This window comes from Rattus rattus, chromosome 2 (genome assembly GCF_011064425.1).
Source record: "Rattus rattus isolate New Zealand chromosome 2, Rrattus_CSIRO_v1, whole genome shotgun sequence".
In the NCBI taxonomy this organism is placed as follows: Eukaryota; Metazoa; Chordata; class Mammalia; order Rodentia; family Muridae; genus Rattus; species Rattus rattus.
In genome coordinates this window covers 173,617,768-173,637,638 of record NC_046155.1, presented here as the reverse complement: position 1 = coordinate 173,637,638, position 19,871 = coordinate 173,617,768, and the positions used below count along the sequence as shown (strand labels likewise).

The window sequence follows — 19,871 nt, the reverse complement described above, 5'->3', positions numbered from 1 at the left end:
AAGAAATAAAGTAAAACACAATCAAAGAGGTAGAAGACCTTAAAGAGGAAACAAAATGCTTAAAGAAACACAGGGAAATACCATAAAACAGGCAAAGGAAGTGAAGAAAATGGTCCAAGATATAAAACTGGAAATAGAAAGAATAAAGAAAACACAAATGGAGGCAACCCTGGAGATGGAAAACCTAGAAAAGAGATCAGGAGCTACATACATAAGCATCACTAACAGAATACAGGAGATGAAAAAGAATCTCAGCTTTAGAAAAACAACACTGAAGAAATTGATACATCAGTTAAAGAAAATGCTCAATGTAAAGAGTCCCTAACTCAAAACATCCAGGAAATTTGAGATATCAAGGAAATAGGAAAGAAGAGGTTGAAGATTCCCAGTTCAAAGGGGAGGAAAACATCTTTAACAGAACCATAGAAGACAATTTCCCTAAGCTATAAATCTACAAGCTTCAGAACAGCAACTAGATTGGACTAGAAAAGAAAATCCTTCTGCCACATAATAATCAAAGCACTAAATGTACAGAATAATATTAAAAGCTTCAAGAGAAAAAGCTAAGCAATACATAAAGGCAGACATATCAGAATTATACCTAATGAGAATTACGTTTTCAGACCTATGAGAATTATATTTTCAACAAAGACTCTGAGACAGAAGATCCTGGACAGATGTCTTACAGACTGTATGTGACCAGAGATGTCAGCCTAACTATGATACCCAACAAAACTCTCAATCACTATAGATGTAGAAAAAGATATTCCATGTCAAAACAAAATTTAAACAATATGTTTCTACTAATCTAGCCCTACAGAGGATACTAGAAGGAAAAATACCTCCAACACAAGGGGGGGGCAACTATACCCAAGAAAATACAAGAAATTAGCCATCTTACAGCAAAACCAAAAAAAGAATCACATAAACACATCAAAATACCCATTATCTAACAATCATTGGTCATTAATATCTCACAATATCAGTGGCTCAACTCATCAATAGAGATACAGGCTAACAGATTGGATATATAAACAGGCCCATCATTCTGCTATATACAAGAAACATACCTTGGCAACAAAGATAGACACTCCTCAGAATAAAGGGCTAGAAAAAGGTTTTCCAAACAGAGACCCGTGAAACAAGCTGGAATATCCATTCTTATATCTAATCAACCAAAACTTACCAAAGATATGGGGAAGGAAAAGTCAGGCATCAAAGTTTTTTTTTTTTTTTTTTTTTCTGAGATGGTGTTGTAGTCTAAGCACTATAAGTCTTGCATGGTTCCAGAAGATACCTTATTCAGGTTCTTTACCCTCCATTACTAGGAAGCCTCGCTAGTGTGACCCTAATAGATTCTTCGAATTTTTCACTGCACTAGGTGTCCAAATTGCTCTCCCAAATGCCCCTCCATTCCTGTTGTTCTCATACTCTCAGTCTTCACCTGCTCCCCCAAATCTATTCTATTTTCCCTTCCCAGGAAACCCCTGTGAACTTCCTAGAGCCTTTCTTGTTATTTAACCATTTCTTGGTCTGGTTATTCCTGATAGTTATTATCCACTTATAACTGAGTACATACTATGTCTTTCTGGGTCTGGGTTACCTTACTCGACTGATTTTTTCCTAGTTCCATCAATGTGTTTGCAAATATCATGAATTCACTGTTTTGTTTTTTTTTTTTTTTGTAGTTGAATTTTGTTTCTATTTTTTTGTTGTTGTTGTTGTTGTTTAACTGCTGGCTAAAATTCTATCGTGTAAATGCTCCTCATTTTCTTTTTCTATTGTTTGATAGAGGGACATCTAGGTTGTTTTCAGTTCCTGGGCTATTATCAGCAAGTTCTCTCTCTCTCTCTCTCTCTCTCTCTCTCTCTCTCTCTCTCTCTGTCTCTCTGTCTCTCTTAATTGATCTTGCACCTTTTCAATTACAGACAAAGCTACACAAGCTTTTGAAATAATAGTCTGGAGAATGAAAGGTAGGTAGATATAATAGATAGAAGAAATATAAAACTTTTTAAAATTTTATTTTTATGGATATTTTCTGTATTTACATTTCAAATGTTATCCTCTTTACCCTCTCTCCCATACCCCCTTTTTCTCCCCCTGCTTCTATGAGTATGCTCCCACTCCCACCCACCCACTCCACCTTCAATACCCTGGCATTACCCTGCACTGGGGAAATGAACTTTCACAGGACAAAGGCTTTTTATCCTATTGATGCTGGACAATGCCATCCTCTGCTAAATATGTGGCTGGAGCCATGGGTCCCTCCACATGTGTTCATTGGTTGGTGGTTTAGTCCCTGGGAGCTCTAGTGGGGTCTGGTTTGTTGATATTGTTGATCTTCCTATGGTGTTGCAAACCTCTTTAGCTCCTTCAATTTTTTTCTCTAATTCTTCTATTGGGGTCCCAGTGCTCAGTCTGATGGTTAGCTGCAAGCATCCTCATCTGTATCAGTAGGTCTCTGGCATAGCCTCTCAGGAGATATCCATATCTGGCTCCTGTCAGCAAGCACTTCTTAGCATCAGCAATAGTTGATTGGGTTTGGTGGTTGCATATGGGATGTGTCCCCAGGTGGGGCAGTGTCTGGATAACCTTTCTAAAGTCCCTGCTCTACTCTTTGTCCCTGTGTTTCCTCCCGTGAATATTTTGTTGTTCCTTTTAAGAAGGAATGAAACATCCACATTTTGGTCTTCCTTCTTCTTAGGCTTCATATGATCTATGAATTTTTTCTTGGATACTCCAAGCTTTTGGGCTAATATCCATTTATCAGTGAGGGCATACCATGTGTGTTCTTTTGTGACTGGGTTACATCACTCAGGATGGTATTTTTTTTTTATTTTTTTTAATTGGATTTTTTATTTATATTTCAAATGTTATCCCGTAACCCATTACCCCCTCCCTTCTTCTATGAGGGTGTTCCCCCCACCCATCCCTTCCTACCTCCCTGCCCTGACAGTCCCGCACACTGGGAGATCGAGCCTTGGCAGGAACAAGGGATTCCCACTTATTGGTGCCCAACAAGGCCATCCTCTGCTACACTTGCAACTGGAGCCAAGGGTCTTTCCATGTGTAGTCAGTCTTTGGATAATAGTTTAGTCCCTAGGAGCTCTGATTGGTTGGTATTGTTGTCCTTTGAGAGAACTAAGAGATGTTCCTATGAAAAATGCATTAATCCTTTACTAGGATACCACCCATAATGACTTCCCATTGAGGACCAAGTTCCCAGAACATGAATCCTTGGGGCACATTGAAATCATGCTCAAACCATAGTATCTTCTGAACAATGCTGTATTTATGTAGGGAATCTCCTCACCTCATTTGCTTTGGGAGCTCTGTTTTCCATAACCATGACCCATACCTATCATGTATGACTATTCTCACCACCTCTTGACTCTGATGCTGATAAGACTTCTCACCCTCCTTGCATACCCAACTTTACTCTTCCCCAAGAAGTATTCAGAAGTAACAGAAGGAGGGAAGATGAATGACTGCCATGACCTCCATCCTATGCATATTCATGTATTAGAGTCCAGTGTTATGTAGAAATTTTCTTCCAGAGTGGAGTAGGTCTGTAAGATTCAGGAAAGTATTAAAGTTATGAGACTCAGGAAGCTCATGAAACTTACAAGACCAAGGCAGCTCGGGTAATTACATGATTCACAAAGTTCCTCCTCCAGGTTATATAAGTCTTAAATTTCTAGAAAAGAGGATACTCTTCAGTAGAACTGCCTGCAGGTTGTATAGGGATTTTCCAATATAAAGCATTCCAACCCGTGTTGGAATAGGCTTTTTAGTAAAGGCTCATAATCCATTACTCATATTCCCATAGGCAACCTCACTGAATTAACTGGTTCACTAAGTTAGACTTGAGTTGGCTGCAAGTACCTTATGTAGAATAAACATATATGTATATCTCCTTAGGAGGTCACATAGCATCTGATATCAAGTGGCTCCTTTTTATTTTTATTCATTCTTTGGCAAATTCATACATGTATAAAATGTATGCTGAGCATATCCTCACTCACTTTCCTCTTCCTACTTCTGATGGACACCTCTCAATGCTTCCCATTCCACTTTCATATTCTGTCTCTGTCTCTCTGTCTCTCCCTCCGCCCCCCTCTATTTCTTGCTCTCTCTTTCTCAAAATCCACTGCTAACTAATCTTGTTCAATTGATCTTGTACAAGTGACCATAGTTGCAATGAGTTCCTAAATGCAATGGCCATGCCATGTTCAGAAGACAATATTTCACAGCATGTTCCCCACTGTTTGGTGCTCCCATTCTTTCACCCCCCACTCCTTAATGTTTCCTGAGTCTTGAGGAAGGGCTTGATTGCAATGTCCTATTTAGGACTGGGCACTCAATAGACACTTATACTTAACACTTTGGATGATTATTGTCTCTGCATTGACAGCTGCCTATCATAGAGAGGCTTTTCTAGTCAATGTCAAAAGCTACACTAAATTGTAGGTATAAACATAAATATTTAGAAAACAGTTTGGCAACATACCTATTTAGCAAAACAACAGTGTGTAAATTCCTCCAAGTGCCCATGATCTTCTGGTTTCAAGGGTTTTTGCATCCTGCTTCTTTGGGCACATGACTGATGACTACATTCATCCTTTTCATCTTTCACTCACTAATGGTCAGGCTTAGATGAGTGTTCAAAATGATTGTTGGAACAGCAAATGATTGGTGGCTTCACCCTAATCCCTATTTCAAAATGTATTATCTAATTCCATCCTGGGGATTAAAGAGTTTCAGAGGCCCACACTGGCTCCCCCTCCCATCTCACTCCAGCCATAAGTGGGAGGTAGGAAGTGCTCTGATCCCTCCACTGTCTAAGTAGAGATTTCCCATGAGCTGTCACAGATCTGTCACAGGGACTGAGGGACTGAGGGACTGAGGCCAAGAGAGACATAAAGAGTTTGCAAAGGATTTAGACTATCAAGAAGCTGAGTTGCCTGCTGCAAGGGAGCAGGAAGGAGGGGCCATCTTGACATCAGAGCTTGGTGAACTTTACCTGCCCCAATGCAGTTTCCCATGGGCCCTGCTTGCATCTTCCTGAGAAAAGGCATTGCTGAGAAGCAGCGGGTGAGGTGGGGGTGGCGCAGAGGATCTAGAAAGAATAAGGGGATCTGGGGCACTGGAAAGGAAGGGGTATGTAAATGCTGAGCAACAAAGGGATCAGGTGGAGAAAGCATGGATTGAAGCTCAGGTAGCACTGTGTGGGGCATAGGGATCAAAGATCAGAAGCAGAGGGGTATAGTGGAGTGAGACAAATATAAAAGGGAGATGGTATGGAGCCATTGTTGATAGCATCATTGTTTCACATGGAAATCATGCACTGATGATGGTGATGATAGTAATGGTGATGCTGCTTCTGCTGGTGGTAATGACTGTGCTGCTGCTGCTAGTGGTGATGGGGTTAATGATGACAATAATGATAGTGATCTCAGATAGTTGTGGTGGTGCTGCTGCTTCTGCTTCTGGTGATGGTGATGATGGTGATGATGATGATGATGGTGGTGGTGGTGGTGGTGATTATGGTGATGGTGGTCATGATGCTGATGATAGTATTAACAATAGCTACTACTTCTTAAGTATTTCTGTGTGTCCAGTCCTGTGCTAAAAGGTTTGCTTGCTTGATGGCATTCAGTCCTCAGAACAACACATGAGGTAGGATATAATTTCATTCCTATTTACAAGGGAGTAAAATTGTAAACTGAGGCCATTCAGTCATGAAGTATTTTGTTTTAAACCTGTACAGTTAATGAGTGGCTCTATCTATCTATCTATCTATCTATCTATCTATCTATCTATCTATCATTTATCTATCCTATCTATCTGTTCATTTATTCATTTATTTACTTATTCAGTCATGTTTGATTCTCAGTATCATGTTTTTCTTTAAAATGACCGGAGAGGGTAAGAAATGAAAAGAGAGGTAAGAGGAGTAAGGGAAGGAGATAGAAGGAAAGAAGAGGAAGGGACACAGGTCAGGGTAAGGGAAGGCAGGGAAGGGAAGACAAAAAAGAAAGCAAAAATAGTGGATGGAGGGATAGGGAATAGCGATGAGGGGAGCTAAGTGACTGCATCGGAAGGAAAGAAGAAAGAATGTCCAAAGTGAGGTCTCCAAGAGTAAGGTTGGTAAGAAATAAAATTACCAGGATCTAGGCCTGCTAATCAAGCTTGGGTATACCCATGATTAGGGAACAATGACCAGAAGTTTCCAGATGTAAGGATGACACTGAATATTCTAAGAAAACCCCTCTGAGTACTGGTTTCATACAAGGGGAAGCTCACCCCAGGTATGAGGATGGAGATACTGGAGTCAGTGGGATGTAGCAGAAAAAAAAATTGGGCATAGGAGTTAGGAGTCCTACATCCTAGTCTTAGTCTTGTGTCTGAACCTTTGAGTGACTTCAAAATAGTATGCATGTCATAAAAGCAGAAGAGGGTATTATTTTGGGGAATAAATTGGACTGGGGAACATGGAACATGTGCTAGATGTGGTGGTGCTGAAATCAGCAAAGAAAAATGATATAGGTGTATGGCAACATCATGATGTAAAACTGTTTTTTGATGATAACATGTCAGGAGCCATAACAGGACAAGCTAAGAACTAGCAGGTGATCATCCTGAGATGGCCAGCGTCGGATTATTATATAATCTGTGACTGGTTCACCCTTATTAAACAAGGCTATAAGGGATTCATTTTGGGAAAGATTCCTGCTATTAAAAGGCTTTTCCTGTTATTATTAAGCACACAGAACAACCATTAAGTAACAGCACATCCCCTTTGGAGCAGATCTCTGCAGATCTACAAAGATGTACTGTCTCGTAGTGATGCTATATAGACAAATAGATGACTTTTTTAGTCTTAATGATGATCCTATAAGAATTCCTAAAATTATATCAATGATTATTAAATTCTTTTATAGTGGGACTGCTATTAAGTCTCTTTCTGATAGTTAAAACTGCAGTGAGAACTCTGCCAATCTCCCAGGTGTCACCAATTAATTGCTCTTAGATAGCAACCAGAATTTCTCCTACTCAGAACACATTCCAAGAAGTTGTAAAACAATTATCAAGAGCCATAAATAGAGAACAAACGATTTATTACAGTTTCAAGGACAGAGGATAAGATATTGACCGGGTTTATCTATACATAACTTCACTAACAACTATGGTTTTTGACCTTCAATGAACCTGTAGAGTTGACACTGGTGATGAATGTTTAGCCAGATAATTCCTCCTGATGGATATTCATGTAAACATTATCAGTTGTAAACTTCTATTTCCATTTATGCTTTGATCTTTCATATGAACTTGTGATGAACTTTATAACATGTGATTATGTATTCTGAAAGATGTTTAAGTGCAGAGGACAAAGAGAAGAGATACAGAAGGACTGACACAGAAGGACTGAGAGAGAAGGACTGAACTGGAAGGACAGAGCTGGAGAGGGACTGAGCTGAAAAGTCAGGTTTGAGCTAAGGAGAACTGAGCTAAGTAGAACTGAGCTAAAAAGATCTGGGCTGAGAAGAAATGTAGAGAGGAATAACTTAGAGACTATAGGTAACATAAAAGAGTAATGTGCAGAATGCAAAGGAAAAGAGGAAAAAAGAAGAAACCAGAGAGAACAGAAGGCACAGGCAGGTTTCTCCTTACCATGGGACAGAACAGGTCATTTTTAATAGCAACACAGGCTTAGTCTTATTAAAAGGAACAAGCCTTTTCTCTTACAAACTTGGGTTTAATTCACTTAGCATTAAAAGGGTAGAAGTGATTTCTTTCTCTATGTAATAAAGATTGGAGCTCATCTTTCATCCAGAATGAATGAGTTCTTTCTGCACCAATGCTTGGTCTTTTGCTCCATATGCATATGTAAATATGGATGTCTGTGTAAGTATGTAATTGTGAGAATGTATGCATGTGTGTGTGTGTAAGAATGTAATTGTGAGAATGCATGTAAGCTGGGCCCAGCTGAATTTGAGCAGAAATGTATCAATGCACACTAATTGAATCCGTGTGTGTAATTATATATGTTTATGCATATTTGTCTATGTACAAGTTTTTCCTTCTGCAAGTGCTATTCACTTCTCTTGGTTCAATAGAAGTTTATTGCTCCAAACTTCCCCCTAGCCTGACAGGGAAGAAGCATAGGGACAAAAGGGAAAAGGCTTCAGCAATTAATCCTCTGCTTGATGTCCAACTGTTTTAGAATGAGGTGCTAAATGCCAGAGACTGCAGTTTCTGGCTTCAGAGGAACACTGAAGGTAGGTCAGTTACAGTAGCAGAGGATAGTGACTTAGACATAGATAAGTAAATCAGCTACAGTAACATAGTAACTTAGACATAGATAAGTAAACTTATTATTGTACAGCAACCCTAAGTATCTTGTAAGACAAAGTCTTACCCCCATATCTCGTAAGACAAAGTCTTACCCTCCGCGTACGCTCTTCCCCCTCCACTGCCTCAAGAAGAACCAATAGGAGAAAGAAGACCAATGTCAGGGCTGGCCCCCGGCAATAACACAAATTAATTTTTAAAAGGATGAAGTTTCTGAGCATGTACCTTAGCTGGTAGAGTTTATTTAGCACATATGAGACCCTAGATTCAACCCCCAGTACCATACTAAGTGGGTGTCTCTATAATTCTAGTGACTGGCAGGTGGAGGCAGGAGGATAGAAGTCCTTTTTAGCTACTAGCCTGGCTACATGAGACTGTCAATAAATAAATTAATTAATTAATAAATAAAGGACAATGAATGGATCAGCAGGTAAAGTGACCTGTTGCTAAGTCTGATGACCTGAGTTCTATCTCCAAGATTGTGGAAGGAGAGAACCAACTACCTCAAATTGTCCACTGATCTCTCACAAGTACTTGGCAAGTGCTTGCATTTCAAAACAAACAAACAAACAAACAAACAAACAAATAAAAGAACAATAGAAGTAATTGAGTTATCTCTCCCTTGGAGGGGGATATTCTATTTATGAGCCCTGTAACCTTTGGTAGTCTTATTAAATCTTTCTGTTCTTTAGTTTCTCATGCATAAGGTAAGAATATTTGAATCTACCTCAGTGACGTGATTCTGAGGAGAAAGTATAATGAAAGGACTCACACAGACATCCCTATGTACACAGTAGTTGAGACATATTGCACTTTCTTTATCTGGGGAAGAAGTTTTGATCCCAGGATATTTAGGACAGAAAGTTGAGATTAAGATGCAAGGATGGGAGACAAGAAATGAGAGGGGATGAAAGAAAAGGTTCATTAAAGAAGAGCTGGGGATGACAGTTTTATTGGAGGGAGGAAGATGCAAGTTAGAGGAAGACAATGAAGGAATAGAAAGCTTGATGGAACAAGGGGCTTGTTTGGGGAGGTGGGGATTGGATGCCTGACTCTTTTAATCTCCTCTCCTATATTCTTTTCAGGAGAGACCACTGGGACAGGATGAGATTGATGGTAATTCCTTATTCAGATGCCCTTCCATGTAGCCACTCATTACTGCCCTCCCCTCTTGCATTTCTGTGTAAATTACCCCATGTGAAGATTCCTTTTCTCCTGTGTCCCTAATGAAATATAATCTGCACAGCTCATTCTGAGTCATTTTAGGTTCTGCTCCTTGAGTGTTGACAGGTGTCTGTCTCATTTGCATAAGTCACAGAGACTCAGAAATGATGCAAGGTTTAGAATGATTTAAAAAGTTGCCTGTTTTTGGTTGTTTTTGAGATCCCTTGCAAATTCACTGAAGAATCTGAGGACTTCAGTGCTCTTAGGGTCATTTTCTTACTAGGACATTTTTTTATATTCCTGCTTTTTAAATAAATGAACTATTTACTTCATTAAATGTATTCTTTGTAGAATCTCTAGCTATGTGTCTCATTGATAGTTTCAAAAGATACCAGTTTTCCCCAATGACTATTTCTGGTTGTTCTAACTCTCTTCTCTCTTAACTTTTAGAGCTCCGGGAAGCATTTCTTGAATTTGACAAGGACCGAGATGGGTTCATTTCTTACAAGGATTTGGGCAATCTCATGAGAACAATGGGTTACATGCCTACAGAGATGGAGTTGACTGAGTTGGGCCAGCAAATCCGAATGAACCGTGAGAACAAGGGGCAGGAGGCATGCCTGGAGTCAGGGGCAGGGCAGAAAGATATTTAGCACATTAAATAAGAAGATGGTTAAGGGGAAGAGCCACCTGCTAGAAAGCAGGTCAGACTGTGCTTAGAAAGGCTGCATTTGAAGTTAGAAAAAGATGGCTCTAGATACTAATTGCATCTTTTATTATTAAAAATGTTAAAGATTAAAAAATCATGTGTATGAATGTTTTGCCTGCATGTATGTCTGTGTACCAAGTATGTGCCTGGCACATTGCAGAAGCCAGAAGAGAGTGTGAGATCCTCTGGAATTGGGGTTATACATACTCATGAGCTGCCACATGAGTTCTGAGAACTAAACCCAGGTCTTCTGCAGGAATAGGCAGCGATATTAAAAGTGGAGCTCTACAACTTTCCACTTTAACATTTTTTTTCTTTTTCTTTATTAACTTGAGTATTTATTTACATTTCGAATGTTATTCCCTTTCCCGGTTTCCGGGCCAACATCTCCCTAACCCCTCTCCCTCCCCTTCTTTATGGGTGTTTCCCTCCCCATCCTCCCCCCATTACGGCCCTCCCCCCAACAATCCCGTTCACTGGGGATTCAGTCTTAGCAGGACCAAGGGCTTCCCCTTCCACTGGTGATCTTATTAGGCTATTCATTGCTACCTATGAGGTTAGAGTCCAGGGTCCAGAGTCCATGTATAGGCTTTGGGTAGTGGCTTAGTCCCTGGAAGCTCTGGTTGCTTGGCATTGTTGTTCATATGGGGTGTCGAGCCCCTTCAAGCTCTTCCAGTCCTTTCTCTGATTCCTTCAACGGGGGTCCCAATTTCAGTTCAGTGGTTTAATGATGGTATTTGCCTATGTATTTGCTGTATTCTGGCAGTGTCTCTCAGGACAGATCTACATCCGGTTCTTGTTGGCCTGCACTTCTTTGCTTCATCCATCTTATCTAATTGGGTGGCTGTATAAGTATGGGCCACATGTGGGGCAGGCTCTGAATGGGTGTTCCTTCTGTCTCTGTTTTAATCTTTGCCTCTCTATTCCCTGCCAAGGGTATTCTTGTTCCCCTTTTAAAGAAGGAGTGAAGCATTCACATTTTCATCATCCATTTTGAGTTTCATGTGTTCTGTGCATCTAGGGTAATTCACCACTTTAACATTTTAAATTGCATTAATTTTGTGTGTTGAGGGAGGATGGGGGTACATGTGAATGTCACAGTATTTGCGTGCTGATCAGAGAACAATTTGAAGGAGTTGGCTTTTTCATTTCACCATGTGGGACCTGGGGCTTCAACTCAATGCCATAAAGTTGGGCAGCAAGTCCTTTTTACTTGCTAAGTCATTTACCTGGCCTATGAGTCCCATTTTCATCATTTCTTCTTTGTGATAATTTTCAAGAGTGGAATACTTCTGAAATATTTCTAGTTTTCAGTTTTCCCATCTAACAAGTAAAGATATAGTTGTGGCTTACTTATTCATGTTGTACAAAGGAGGGGTGCCACTGTGGGAAAGGTTACATCCTCCATGAGTCCTTACTGACTGTAAGTTCTTATCAGTAGATTTTTCTGTAGTGGGCCTTGATGGATGTTGAACATGAACGTGGACTTGGATCCAGTGTCACTCAGTAGCATTGCTCAGGGATGCGTCATTAAATGGAAATCAGCATCAATTCTGTGATTGAAGCCAGAATTAGGTTGGCTCCTGAACATGGATCTAAGTTAACAAGAATTAATTTTATGTCATAGTAGAAGTTAGGTCTCTGTCTGCTGGTTCCATTCATTATCTCTAGGTTTAAGCAAGTGCAACAGAAAATATTAAGAAAAGGAATTGTATCTACATTAAACACATAAGGACTTTATACCTCTGTTTCTTAAATAATACAGCACAGCTATTATTCACAGAGCATCTCAGTGTAATAGATAGTGGATAATATAGAGGTGACTAGGACATATGGGAGACTGCAAGTGCAAGATACACACATTATGCTACTTATGATAGGGACTTGAACATTAACTTGCTTTGATGTGCCATGTATGTCCTGGCACAAGTCTTTGATGGATGCAAAGGGATGACTATCATCATACCTGAAAGAGACTGGTCCACAATTAAATCTGTATTTCTTCTACTGGTCTATAGATGGGGTATGCATAAGCTTTAAACCAAGAAAATATTTTATGAGTATGGTTGGACAGATGATTCAGTGGTTAAGAGTGTCTACTGCTTTTGCAAAGTACCTGAGTTTGGATCCCAGCATTCATGTTGGGCAGCTTAGCAATCCACAACTCCAAATCCAGGAGAATTCGATGCCATTCTCTGGCCTCTGAGGTAACTGCAATTATGTACACATACACATACACACACACACACACACACACACACACAGAGAGAGAGAGAGAGAGAGAGAGAGATATTAAAATGAATAAAAATTAAAGAGATTTTATGAAGGTACCTAGTTTTATGTATATCCCTTTTCTATTAAGTTCATATTAGAGGAACCTGAGAACTTCACTTGGCTGGGTAGAGGTAGAAACTCAAAGGAAATTCTTAGCATGCAGGAGGATGGGAGCTGACCTATTTATGGCTTGAATGGGAAAGTGGAGGTATGGAAACTCAGAGACTGTGGAATTCTTTCTAACCATGCTCCTTTGTCAGTTGGTGGCCGTGTAGATTTTGAAGACTTTGTGGAATTGATGACCCCCAAATTGCTTGCAGAAACAGCAGGGATGATCGGTGTCCAGGAGATGCGAGATGCCTTCAAGGAGGTGAGTTAATAAATCCATAATACCAAGAGTTGGGCAAGGATCTAGTTTTATTAGTCTACAGTATAGACAGTGTCCAACAAAATCAACTAGTTGTGATTAGGTACAAGGAAGGAGAATAACATATTCCAAACATTTAGCAATATATATTTATCTGATTTGACTCTCACATACAATATTAGGAGTAAACACAATTCCTATCATACATATGAAGAAATTGACGCTCAAAGATTACAGATAATATTTAATACCCTATGTTTCCCCAGGTTGGGGCCTCTTGGTTTTGTCATAGGAAGGAATGTGAGAGTTTGATAGTTTTAGATGGGCAGAGCTGTTCTATGGGAGCACAGTCTAGGACAAGAAGCACATTCTAGAGAAGAGGCTATGTGATAGGAAGATGTTTGTGGAAGGAAATCAAGGCCAAGAGGTGGACATAACAAGAAAAAGACAAGGTCTCCAGGAACCGTGGGCATGGCTCAGTTGTAGAATCTCTGCCTAGAATCTCCCAGTGAAGGGCTGGGGGTGTGGCTCGGTGGTACAGGCTCTTCCTAGAATTCTCCAGAGAGAGAGGTTGGGGGTGTGGTTTAGTGGCAGAGCCCCTGCCTAGAATCCTCTAATGAGGGGCTGGGGGTGTGGCTCAATGGCAGAGCATATGCCTTGAATCTTCCAGCAAGGGTCTAGGGTTATGGTTTGGCACTAGGACATTGCTTTAGTGTGTGCGAGGCCTTGGTCCCTCTTTACCTTTCATTTTATATGTATTCTGTTACCCTCCTTTCCCTCTTTCCTCCTCCTTTAAAATATCTTCTTCCCCTCTTATTGTCTACTTTCTAGTTTCATTTTCTATGTATGCATACATATCTATACACAAATTTAAATTTAGATGCCATATATGAGAGAATATCTGGCTTTTGTCTTTCTGAATCTGTATCTTCTATCTTCTTACAAATGTCACGGTTAAATTTTCCTTTATGGCTGAATAAAATCAGAAAGAAATTAAATATTTATGATAATATAATACTCATACTCACATTGGAGAATATTAAAAGGCTGATGACCCAAGTTAAGTCCTTAGGACTCACATAGTGGGTCCTGCAAGTAGTTATCTGTCCTTCACTGTGTATCATGGAATGTATGTGTCCATATGTGTACACACACATAAACAAACCAATAAATGTAGTGATTTGTTTAAGGCCATAGAAAGCAAACAAAAGCTCCTGGCCATAACAGATCTGTCACACTAGTTGTGATAATGATTCTTGAGTCTGTGCATACATCCAAATTCATCTAGTTGTATGATGATGATTCCTTGAATCTCTGTGTATATCCAAACTCATCTAGTTGTATGTATTATAAATATATATAGCTCTTTGTATATAAATGATATCCCAATAAATATATTAAAAATAATGTGGGTGCAAATTTAAAAGAATAATATTGGTGAGCCAACATTTCAGTAGGAGATATGTCTTAAGTGCTTAGCTTAGTTCTTGGCCTTCAGTGAGTGACTAGAACCTTGACTTTCTTCAAGGCCATTCTCGACAGTGAAGCTGACCTAGCCTCATTGTTTTTGTTTAGTTTGATGCCAATGGAGATGGGGAGATCACACTGGCAGAGCTGCAGCAGGCCATGCAGAGGCTGCTGGGGGAGAAGCTCACACCCCGGGAGATTGCTGAGGTAGTACAGGAGGCTGATATCAATGGAGATGGCACTGTTGATTTTGAAGGTAATACTTTGGGCAGAAACTAGGATTTTACACCTGTCGCTTCTCCATGTGGTTCTTCAAGTCAACCACTCTTCACTATTTTCCAAGTTTTCATTTGAAGGTGTGTTCAAATTTCATGTATGTTGCTTTGTTAAAACAGCTCATAGCTCATTCACTGGCCTTTGCTCAGCTAGCTTTCTCATGTGGCCCAGAACCATTTATCCAGGGAATGGTGTTGCCCACATTAGACTGGGGCCTTCTATACCAATTAGTAATCAAACAATGCTCCACAGATGTGCCCACAGGCCAATTTGATTCTGACAGTTCTTCAACTGAGGTTTATTCTTTCCAGACAAATCCAGGTTGTGTCAAGTTGATAATAGCTATAGACTAGTACTATGTGGGATCATATCTGAAGGAGACATATATTGGCTATATCAAGTTTAAATTGTGATATTCTCTAATTTAAAGTGCTCAGCACCTAGCTATTGCCTTCAAGTAGTGTCACAATCTGTAGTCTGTTTTTCAAGTGCATGCCTCTTTAGCCTACTCAGTCTTATCTTTGGCAACCATGATGTGAATTGGTATGCTGTAGGGGGCATGTTTCCTATTCTCCATTCTATTCCTTTGTAACTTATGTCCTGCCCACTTGATGTACCTATAAGATTTATGCATCCTTCAAGGACACAAGAATTCTTTTGTCAAGAATCTCCCTCTTCCTTGCATGAATGTATTAAGCCTGACTGTGAGCTCTCCAGGAACATATCTTGTGTTTATTTCCATGCTGCAGGACAGCTGAGGATCCCTCTCACACCCCTCCCTTTCTCTGGTTTCTGTGTATGAGGTCAATGTGTGTGTGTGTGTGTGTGTGTGTGTGTGTGTGTGTGTGTGTGTGAGAGAGAGAGAGAGAGAGAGAGAGAGAGAGAGAGAGAGAGAGAGCAACTCACAGAATTCAGAAGAGAGTGTATTGGATATCTTGATCAATCACTTTCCACTTTATTCCACTAAGACAGAAGCCTCTCTCTGAACCTGAAGCTGGACTGGTAATTTGCAAGCCCCTGCAACTGTCTTCTTTCCACTGCCTACAGCACTATAGTTACAGGTTCACAATGGGATTTTTATGTCAGTACCGGGGGTGCAAAGTGAGCTCCTCCTGCTTTTGCAGCAAGCAATGATACAGACCCCTAGTCATTTTGAGGAGGGTTTTGGAAACCATATCTGCTCTATAGATCTACAAAAGGAAATTTAGTAAATATGTTAGGTACCTGCTAAATCTTATCAGTCTCAGATGTACCATATGCATCAATGAATGTGGGAAAAACATAGAGGTGAGGATATCCAACAGATCTTAAGGCCAAAACTCTAGGCAAGGAAAGGATAAAATGACCTCAAGACATAGTGGGGCCAACATGTTCATTTGGAATTAAGTCTAAACAAAGTGATGGGCAATTTGTTCCTTCAGGATTTTCTATTTACTGTCCACTTGGTCTCAAACAGGCCAGTTTCCATTACTAGGCTCTGTGTTTTGTAGAATGGCACTCTTCCAAGAACACTAAAAGATAGAACAAAGACTATAAATAGAGCTCTGTAGGTAAGAGCATTTGCTGACCAAGTATGAGGACCTGAGTTTGGATGCCTAGTACCCAGGGCCCCTGTGCCTGTAACTGGTGGTATATAGGGCTATAGAGCAGTGGTTCACTGCAGTTCCCTGGCCACAAGCCTAACAAAATATATGAGAGGGGTCTGGAGAGAGGGTTTAGTAGTTCAGAGTGTTGGCTGCTCTTCTAGAGGTGCCATCACCCACAGAGGTTCACAACTCCAATTCCAGGAGATCCAAGATCCTCTTTTGTTCTCACTGGGCACTGCATACATATGGTGCATAGGCATACATGCAGGCAAAATGCAAATACACATTAAAACAACATCATCATCATCATCATCGTCATCAACAACAACAACAACAAAACAACAACAACAAAACAACAACAATGAAGCCCCAGTTTCCATGAGAGACACAGACACTGGGTATCCTCCTCTGTCCTCCACCTGTGTATGCACAGGTGCACATGCATCTGTACATACATTCATATAAAACACACACACACACACACACATGCACACACATACAATGAAATAAAGTACTTATAATTTCTGTTTATAAGATCTTTGTACGTTTTATTAACACTGTGTCATAGAGAGTTCAAGATATTTCTTAAAGAGTAATGTATGTCATTGCCTGCAACACAGGAGAAGCTCTTCTAAGTAATTCCAGTTGCCTCACAGAGGAGCCCCAGAGGAGTTTTTTCATTCTTTCTTCAGAGTTTGTGAAGATGATGTCTCGTTGAAGAGGTAATGGAAGCTCCAGACACCTGCTGGCTTGTCAACATGGGCTGAACACTTGTAAAGCACTGGATGTCCAGAATATCTTAAAGGATGGAGGGTAGGAGTGAGCTTGCCACTGTATGGACTGGTTTGCAACTACAAACAGTTGTTTTGCTTCTTGGGATCAGAGGCATACATAGAAGCAAATTTAGAAGGAAGGCTCTGTATATAAATCTAAATTATATTAGGATCCAGTGCCACTCAAATATTTCAGAGGACATGGCATCATTTCATAATCTGTTTCCACCAGATTCTCCTTCCATGACTCCCTTGGTTAAAAGATGTTGTGGGAACTTTTTCACAGTCTTGAAGGAAGAAAAGAAAGCCTTCAAAAAGTTATACACATAGCTTACCTTTCCCCTGGCTACTCTGACAACAACCCTGTTTTCTTTTCTTGATAAGAGAGTGTCTCACTAGTCACAGGGTTATAATGGGCATCCTGATAAGTCTCAGTTTAGAAATGTCTCAGGAAGAGGCATTCAAGGTTGTATTTTTCCAATTTCCCAAAAACAGTCTGTCATCCCCTGCTACCTCCCCACCCTCCATGTAAATACCCATGTCCCTGCCCTAGTGTGAGATAACTCGGGGGAACTGAGCTAAACCACAAATCTGGATTATCAAGGTTTAGGGCAAGCTGATCCCTGTGAGTATTTAATCCCCTGCAAAATGAGAGAGAGAGAAGTGGGGGAGGATTCCCCAAATCCTTAGCCCAACCAAGTGACTGTAACTCATTCCTGGAAGGCCTCTGCCCCTATGTTGATCTACTCCAGGCTTCTCCAGGCCTGTCTCTACCATAGGTAGTTCGTGAACTTCATCCTTCATGTACCATCATGAATCTGAACCCTTCAGTTACTTTATCACTCAGGATAAAAAATTCATGTCATATCTTTCTTCAAGCTTTTTTTAACTGGATATTTTTTTATTTACATTTCAAATGTTGTCCCTTTTCTGGGTTTCCCATTCATAGACCTCTATCCCATTCCCCTTCCCCTTCTTCTATGAAGGTGTTCCCCTACCCATCCACCCACCCCTTCCTGTCTCCCTGCCCTGACATTCCCCTATACTGGGGGTGGGGTCTAGCCTTGGCAGAACCAAGGGCTTCTCCTCCCATTGGTGCCCAACATGGTTATCCTCTGTTACATATGCAGCTGGAGCCATGGGTCTGTCTATGTGTACTCTTTGGATGGTGGTTTAGTCCCTGGGAGCTTTGATTCTTCAAATTTTTCTTGCTTTGACATCCAGTATGTAGAAATATAGAATATGTCTTCTGTTCCCTGATCTAAAAACCTAAATTTAAACTGAAATAAAGTAAAAAGAGAAGTAGAATATATTTCCCATTCCCTTGTCTGTGGTTTATCTGTTTCTGTTGCATCACTATCCAGGGACCACTTGATTTACTTTTAGTTTTTTCTTTTAGTATTTATGTAGTAATTTTCTCAGAATTGAAATATTTCAACCCAGAGGATAGCTTGATAAGCCTCAGGAAATCCTATAGGTGGCTCTTTAAGACTCAGGTAGTAACCTAACTCCCCCTTCTCAGAGGTGAAGGGGAGAGGTGGTGGTGAGAGGGACTGTGTTAGTGGGGGTAATGTTAGGAGAGAGGAGGACTGTAATCTGGATGTAAAATGAATAAATAAATTAATTAATGGAAAAAACAAGATGTAGAAAGTATTGGTCTGGAAAGATGCTTCTGCTGCTCTTCTAGAGGACTGGAGCTTGATTCTCAGAACCAATATGTTGGCTTATAATCATCTCTAACTTCTAGTTCCCTTTTCGGCTTCTGTGGGAACTGCATGCATGTAGTTCACATATATATGTGCACACAAAACATCCATTAACATTAAAAAAAGAAGATTGAGTATATGGTCTTAGATTTCTTGGAAATAGCAATCTGGAGGAAGGTAAAATGAGAGACTGGTATGTTTATCTACTAGGGCATGAGCAGCCTCCAAAAGAGAGTGATTCTCTATTTGGAACCAGTCAATGGCTCTTCTAATAGGGGTGGTACCTCAGGCACCCTACTCCCACCTCCACCCATGCTAGAGTTTTGATTGACTAGATCTTAAGAAACCATAACTACTATGGTTTGATGCAGTTAACAGCTTTGTTGTGTCCACAAACCAGCATTTCACAGATTTCCTCTCCATCTACCAGCTCTTTTCAACATCTCTCTTCTATTATATACCCTGAGCTTTGAATGGTAGGAGGTTGATACAAATGACTCATCCACTGCTGACCACTCATAGTAATTTATACCCAGAACTTTGGCCAGTTATATTAATTACTAATCCACCCAAGCAAAAGGAAGCTTCTCTGATCAAAGAAAAAATAGAGCAAATTTATTTATAATTACAAATATTTTAGAATTCTGTTTAACAGTATGACAATTATTTGAAACAATAGTATGTATCCTGTGAGTTCCCCAGCCATGGACTTTTGACCAGGCCTACCAGGAATGAGTTCCCTCCTATGGTGTAGGCTTCATAGTCTATCAGTAAGCAGTTGGTTACACCCATAATTGTCATGCCACTAATGAGCCTCTGAGCAGATCAGTATTATAGCATTCTACTGCTGTGCGAGAAGGTGCACCTAATCTTCAAAAGGCTGTAAGTCCCAGGAATTTTAGAGGTCTGGTGGCGTGAGTGCGATGGGGATATCCTTGTGGAAACAGGGTGGCAGGGAATGTGGTGGAGAGATGGGGAGGGGGTATGGGATATGGAATCCTCGAGGGGTGGACCAGGAGCAGAATAAAATATGGAATGTAAAAATAAATATTAATTAACTAATCAATTAAAATGAAATCCACAGTTAGCAGAAGGCTAGTTTTAAGATTAATTTATTTTACATATATGAGTATACTGTAGCTGTCTTCAAACACAAAGAAGAGGGCATCAGATCCCATTACAGATGGTTGCTGA

General features: G+C 40.2%; 1 protein-coding gene across 1 annotated transcript; it reads left to right on the top strand.

Moving 5' to 3' along the window:
• The first annotated feature begins 4,844 nt into the window (after nucleotides 1–4,844).
• Nucleotides 4,845–17,856, top strand: Cabp5 (calcium binding protein 5). The gene is made up of 6 exons (XM_032896212.1): nucleotides 4,845–5,094; nucleotides 9,441–9,471; nucleotides 9,970–10,113; nucleotides 12,763–12,872; nucleotides 14,445–14,592; nucleotides 16,891–17,856. The coding sequence occupies exons 1-6, from the start codon at nucleotides 5,032–5,034 to the stop codon at nucleotides 16,914–16,916; spliced, it is 522 nt and encodes a 173-aa protein (XP_032752103.1). The 5' UTR covers nucleotides 4,845–5,031; the 3' UTR covers nucleotides 16,917–17,856.
• The last annotated feature ends 2,015 nt before the right edge of the window (nucleotides 17,857–19,871 follow it).